The sequence below is a fragment of the Otolemur garnettii genome, unplaced genomic scaffold, assembly GCF_000181295.1.
Source record: "Otolemur garnettii isolate 467f Iridium unplaced genomic scaffold, OtoGar3 scaffold00083, whole genome shotgun sequence".
NCBI lineage: Eukaryota > Metazoa > Chordata > Mammalia > Primates > Galagidae > Otolemur > Otolemur garnettii.
In genome coordinates this window covers 5073107-5079985 of record NW_003852478.1, presented here as the reverse complement: position 1 = coordinate 5079985, position 6879 = coordinate 5073107, and the positions used below count along the sequence as shown (strand labels likewise).

The following is a 6879-nucleotide window of genomic DNA, read 5'->3' as shown; positions in this document are numbered from 1 at the left end:
AAAAAACTTACAGTCACAATGCAATGCTAATTCTGGGTTCTTGTTTCAGGGATGAACAGCAACGTGAAAGAGATTATCTTCTTGAAAGGAGAGACTTAGCAGTAGATTTTATTTTTTGTTTAGTTTTAGTTGAAGTTCTAAAGCAGGTAAGCCCTTTTATTTCTGCAAAGTCTGTATTTCTTATTCTTGGCCTTGCTGTGCCTTCATGTTTCAGTGACTTTATTTAAGATGTGAGGGCTGAGATTCTGGCCCACATGAACTGAATCCCTCTAGTTGAATTGTACTTCCTCGGGCTGCCTGAGTTGAATTGCACTTCCTCGGGCTGCCTGCAGCGTCCTGGGCCTGGCGTTCACTCCCTGTTCTTTTCACCTTCCTGTGCCATCCAACATAAGCAATCTTGTTACAAAGTGGAACTGAATGGAAATGGTGTTGGATGTGGGCTTTTAGCTGTAAATACCGTTTGCTTGTCATTCGGCTGCTTTGATCCCTTTTTCCTTCTGTTAAATTTCTCTTCCTAAACCCTGAGCTCCCTCATTGCTATGGTTAAGGAATGGGGCTGATCTGATAAGGGAAGGCTGAACTGTCAAGTGCAAACAGCCTTCTGACAAGTGAGAATACCTCAGATCATGAGTTATGTGTTCATTCAGTGACTATTGGTGCGGCTACTGTGCACTGGCGTGGCTTTAGGGACTGCACGCAGGGCAGCACCGTGAGATAAATAAGTCAGAAGAAAAGGCCATGGGCTTGGGGCGGCGCCCATGACTCAAAGGAGTAAGGCAACGGCCTCATTTGCCGGAGGTGGCAGGTTCAAACCCAGCCCCAGCCAAAAACTGCAAAAAAAAAAAAAAAAAGCCATGGGCTACCGATGGGCTTTGACTGCTGCTCATTGTGGTTGATGCCGGGCATCTTGCATGTGCCCAGCCCAGTGGTTTGAGCGGACTGGTACCCAGCATTTACACGTCTTTGCCCAGTGTAACAGGACAGGGTGTTTCTTGTAGCTGGAGAAATCACAAAGTCCCTACACTGTGGTCCAGGGCCCTCTGCGGTCAGGGTCCCTTGTGGTTTTTCTTCTTTGTTTCCCGTGACATCCTTCTCCAAGCACTCAGTGTCGCTTGTCTTCTGAAAGCTGCCCCTACTAGCGCTGGTGTCAGAGCTTCAGCTCAGCCCTGGGGAGGGTTTCTTCCCCTCTCCTTCCCTGTCCTCTCTCCTTCCCCATAATATTCATAGCCCTATTCCCCCTGCTTTTCCCTCTTCTAAAATAATCTAGATAAGGTTTTCTGGTAGAAAAAAGCCATCAGGATCTATAAAGCTAAGAACATTTTTTTCAGTGGGCATAAAATTATTTCTGACCCATGGTTCACAGGGACTTAAAGTGTGTGAAAAAGAGGAACACCGCGGCTCTGACAGGTAACCCAGTGCGTGGTCCTGTCTCCATACAGCACCTTTCCACCTACGCTGTTTCCTTTTGTGCTGTTATCCTCATACTGTGATTCACATTTACCCATCAAAGAAAAAAGAATCTATCATTAAGAACCTAGATGTACTTTATTTATCTAAAATCCTAAAATCCCTCCCCAGTAACAGACGAGTCTTCTTAGCATCTCTGAAACCAATGAAACTACCAAATATGAAGTAAAAATCAATAAAGCTTTCTAAATATCACACGACAGACTAACCCAGTTTGTCAGAATGACAATAGGGCTTAAGAGATCCAGAGAGTAATCGATGTAATATATCTTGAATTTAATAGGACTTAAGTTCCACATAAAACACCAGTATTGAAATGTGATACGGTTTTATCTTGATGAGATGGACGGTCTCCAGAGTATTGAGGTTTTGATACATGATGGTTTCAGTCTCCAGGAAGAGTAAATATTCCTTAGGTTAGTCCTTGACCTTGTACATCGTAAATTATTTGTTCCTTGAAAAATTTGTTATGTCTTCAATAATAATCACACATGTTTAGAACTCTTCACAATGTATGAAGAACTCTATATCCTTTGAACTGACTGATCATGTAATAAACCCCAGGAGATTTATTAATGACAAGTATTATTAATATCCCAGCCATCTTGCTAGCAGAGTAACTTTGGGGAAATTACTGCCGACTAACACTTCTTGATAATAAAGGATGACAATAGTATCATTTTTGTAGAATCATGAGAATTAAATACAATAATGCCTGGTGCATGGAAAAATCCTTAAGTGTCATGTGTTATTTTCATTTTACAGATGAAGAATTGTTCTTAGTTGCAGTGACTTGCTGAAGATTATAAAGCTAGTTCATTTTTTTTAGTCCAAATTTTCTTCCTTTAATGATAAAAATAAATACCCATTGGTAAAATCAGTGATCAGAAATTAGATGAAATGACCTTATAAAACTGAATGAAAATTTTTTGTCATAACAACTTAGAAAAAGAATTCAGTTACTATAAGTGCAATTAAATTAAATAGTATGATTCATCATGGGAAGAAAATTAGTTCAATATGATAGAGGGCTAATTTTATTTTTTCCAAGAAAGTCACACGAGTAATTTTGGGGTAGTAGCCGATGTGTGTTCGTACCAAAGGCCTTAGATTTATGATAAAAACATGTTTAAATAGCAATATAACATCAGAAGATTTGAAGCAATACTCTCTGTCTATTGAATTTTAGTCATATATTTTTATTCTTTGAAACAAGAAAGTTGAGAATCCTAGTTTGTAAGCCATTTCAGACTCTTGGCTTAATTTTCTCAGTACTATTTGTGAAACACGTTTGTGCAGTGGATCCTTAGATTTTCAGATTCATGGCTGCATTTTAGGCGTAGACGAGTAGCCCTAAGTGTGGGTGACGGGGGGTGATTTGTCATTCTGCTGTGGCCCAAATCATTTGCTCTCCTTTGTCTTGAGAATCAGTCACTGCGCTAATGCAGGGGCCTCCGACTTCCCAGTGTTCTGTCTAAAGCGCCTTTTGTTGCTCTTTATAACATGATAAAAGTGAATGATTTAAATATGGGGCATTGGTGTTGGGAATAGCCTTGGAGTAAAACTTGGGCATTCTTTTTGTTTTTTGTTTGTTTTTTCAAAGGGATAGAGTCTCACCCTCTTGCCCTTGCTGGAACTCCTGGGCTCCAGCTGTTTTCCTGCATCCGTTTCCCAAATAGCTAGGACTACAGGTGCACATCCAGCCAATTTTAATTTTTCTTTTTCTTGTTTTTGGTAGTGACAGGGTCTTGCTAAGTTGTGCAGGCTTATCTTAAACTCCTGGCCTCAAGCAGTTCTCCTGCCTTGGCTTCCCAAAGTGTTGGGATTTCAGGCGTGAGTCAACATGCCCGGCCTCAGTGGGTGTTCTTTGGTGTCTGCTAGATATATCCCTCTTCAATATTCAAGGAGAATTAGAACTGCCTCCAAAAATCACATAAATGACAAGGTCTAAAAACTGCTTGATGCTAAAGATGGAAATACAACTCCATGAAAGTAGAATTCTTTGTTCTATGAGCTGAAATGAAATTCTTTCCTCCTTCATCTCTGGGAATTCAGTTTGAGAGTTTTCTTTTTTTTTTTTTCTTTTTACTGTTGAAATTAACAGAAGAAATAGGATGTTAGAAATGTCTTTGCATTCAAATAATGCTCATTCATAATGTAAAAATTTTAGAAGTGATTCATTTTCTTAAGTAAGATTACAGAAAAGATGTATTGCTTTTTCTCCATCTCGCTTTTTGTTTAGTCATTTGTCTCATTTATGGGATGCACTTTGATATCAGAATCTGGGGACACAATACATTGAGCTTCAGTTCCCTTGTCTTTGAATCAGGGACAAATAGTTGCCTCGTAAGACTGTCATAAGCATTATAAATAACATAAACTTTTTGTACATTATATAATCATTGTATAACCTGGCACACAGGCAGATAAAAGCTGTTGATGGCAGCAGTAGCAGGGTAGCAATAAAGAGCACAGCATGACTAAGGATTGTCCCCAGCTGTCGTTGTAGGACGTCAGGCATAACTGGAGGAAATAGCACGGTCATCCCCATTAGATGCTTGAAATCGTGGGTAGTACCGAACCTTACCTATACAGAGTGTGCCTCTTTGATCAAAAACTTTGGAATTGAAGTGCTCTAAGATCCAAAACTTTTGGAGAGCCAACATGGTATCACAAAGTAGAAAACTCCACACCTGGCTTTGTTTTGTGCACAAAGTTATTTAAAATAGTGTATAAAACTACCATCATGCTGTCCATCTATGTAAAATGAATGGATTTTGTGATTAGACCTGGGTCTCCATAACACATCTTATTATGTATATGCAAATATTTCAGACATTTCGAAATTCTGAAGTCTAAAACACTTCTGGTCCCAAGCCTTGTGGAAGAGAAACACTCAGCATGCGTTGTTTCCTCATGCAGGTGCATACCTGTCAAGGGTTTACAACAACAATAATAAAATGGAACAATTGGAGTAATATACTTTAATAAAAATTTGTGTGATTGTGGTCTCAGTTTCTCTTTCTCAGAATAGTATGTTCACGCCATGGTTGGCTGAAGGTAACTGCATCCATGGAAAGCCACTACTGCAGAGGGGAGGGAAAACCTTTTTCCTTTCCCTGGTTGGGTTTAATGACTGGGGCTCTCTGCACGTTAAACTGTTAGAAGATTTACAGTCTAAGGGTTTATGTTTGCATGTGGAGGTCTCCATAGAAGAGAAGAAAGATCCAAAAAAGGATCAGACCCTAGAGCTTATATGCCATTTTAACAAAGAGTAATAAATTGTAGTGGCAAAACAAAGAAAAAGAATTTGGGCTTCTAGGAGCAGCAGAGTGTGATAAGGTTAAATAGATGCGGGGACTAGCCTAAGATAAGAGAAGGTCAGCACTGCTTGTACGGAAGTGTCTCTGTGCTTTCTGCCTCCTTTGATGTTGGTTATTCTCTTCCTGGCATGGGGAGGGGTTAGGGTAGACACCTTGAAAGGGAAATTTGTACCCTGCCTTTAGGCAGGAAGGTGGGGAGCTTTTTCTTCTGTTGCTTCTAAATTACCTTTTGCTCAAAGTGGTAAATCGTGGGGTGACATCATCTAATCAGTCCCCTGTGCTGGATTGCAGGCTATGTGGACATTGCTTCACACTCCCAAAAGCAGTGGATACGAAACCTCGCTGATTTACATGATGTCTACTACTGTAGATTGTCAGGCTTCATTTTTTCCTCAACTAATAGGCGTAAAATGGCATCTTGTGTATTTTCATTCTCCTAATTGCTGATGAAATCCAGCATCTCTTTCTGCATTTGTCTTAGGAGTAAGTCTAACAAAGGACAAAACCAGAAGATTACAGAACTTTACTGAAAGATATTCTGTGTAGGTGAATAAAAATACACTTATCCTCAAATCGATCTACAGATTCGTTATAGCTCCAATAAAAAATCCTGACAGTTTTTATGGGACATGAAGAGATGACTCTAATGAAAGAACAACGGGCCAAGAATAGCCAAGTTATTTCCAAAGAAATGTAAAGAGGGAATTGCTACCATCAGACATCTGAAATTATTATTATGCTCTGAAAACTATGGTTTGGGCATAGACATACATAGACTGGTAGACTAAAGTGGCCCAAATAGACCCACACGTATACTGCTATACCTCTGTACTTACGGGTTTCAGATCCATGGGTATAAGCAACCTTAGGTTGAAAATGTCAAAAATAAATAATACAAGGGAAAAAATACAGTAGAACAACTATTTATATAGCATTTACCTTGTATTAAGTACCATAAGTCAACCAGGGATGCTTCAAAGCATGCAGGAAGATGTGTGTGGACTGTACGTAAATCCTGATCCATTTCTATAAAGGACTGGAGCGTTGGCAGATTTTGGTGCCTGTGGTGGGTCCTGGGACCAGTCCCTCACATACACCAAAGGGCGACCGTGCAGAGCTGGAATGCCCATCAGCAGTGGCTTGTGTTCCTTTTGGCCCAGCAGTTCCTCCTGTTGGACTCTTTCCTGTGGGACTAATTGTACAAGTACATAGTGTTAAGTGTACAGGTGTTTATTGTAACACTGTTTGAATACCGACTAACTGGAGTGGAATGTTCACTAACAAGAGGCTTGTTAAATACAGGCATACCCAGCAGTGTGTCTTTAAAAAGTATGAGGAGGAGCTCTGAAAAGCTGCCAAAGGATGGTGCACCCTTTTGTTAAGTGAAAGTAAGGTCTTTGCACATCCAGATGTGTAGGGCTGTGCAGGAGGAGCCTTGAAGGATCTAACGGTGTCTGTGTGGTAGAGTAGCAGAGATTTTAGGCACTAGTTTAAATATTTTGGTTTCTTTTATGTAATAGGAACTAGCACATACTTTTTAAAGAAGAAAAAGGGAGGCTCAGTGCCTGTAGCTCAAGGGGCTAAGGCACCAGCCACATACACCAGAGGTAGTGGGTTCAAATCCAGCCCGGGCCTGCCAAACAACAAGGACAACTACAGCCAAAAAACAGCTGGGCATCGTGGTTGGCACCTGTAGTCCCAGCTATGTGGGAGGCTGAGGCAAGAGAATTGTGTAAGCCCAGGAGTTGGAGGTTGCTGTGAGCTGTGATGCCACGGCACTCTACCCAGGATGACAGCTTGAGGTTCTGTTTCAAAAAGAAAAAGGGGGATATTTAAATGATAGATTTCTAATAAATCTATAAATAGTTTTGAATTGTTGGAAAAGATTGTATACCTTTTGGCCACTGTTTCATGGTAGAAAATTGGATTTTATGGAGTGTGGGGCTAGCTCATTCCAGATTACTTCTGGTGTTGCACAGAGGTATGGGTCAGCGTGTGTTAGCTTTCTGACAGTAACAGTCATACCAACAACAATAGGAACAACTACAGCTTTTCCCCTAAATAGTCCATAGTTTACTGATTTGTGAGT

General features: G+C 40.4%; 1 protein-coding gene across 9 annotated transcripts in view; it reads left to right on the top strand.

Annotated features, from left to right (window-relative positions):
- FRYL (FRY like transcription coactivator) overlaps positions 1–6879 on the top strand; it is a 260014-nt gene that overhangs the window by 141508 nt on the left and 111627 nt on the right. For all 9 annotated transcript variants that reach the window (XR_002774533.1, XM_023515972.1, XM_023515970.1 and 6 more), the window contains one exon: positions 50–146. Coding sequence is in view for 8 of the 9 variants with exons in the window: in XM_023515972.1 (XP_023371740.1) it covers positions 50–146 (97 nt within the window). In the remaining variant the exon portion in view is untranslated. The remainder of the gene's footprint in view (positions 1–49; positions 147–6879) is intronic.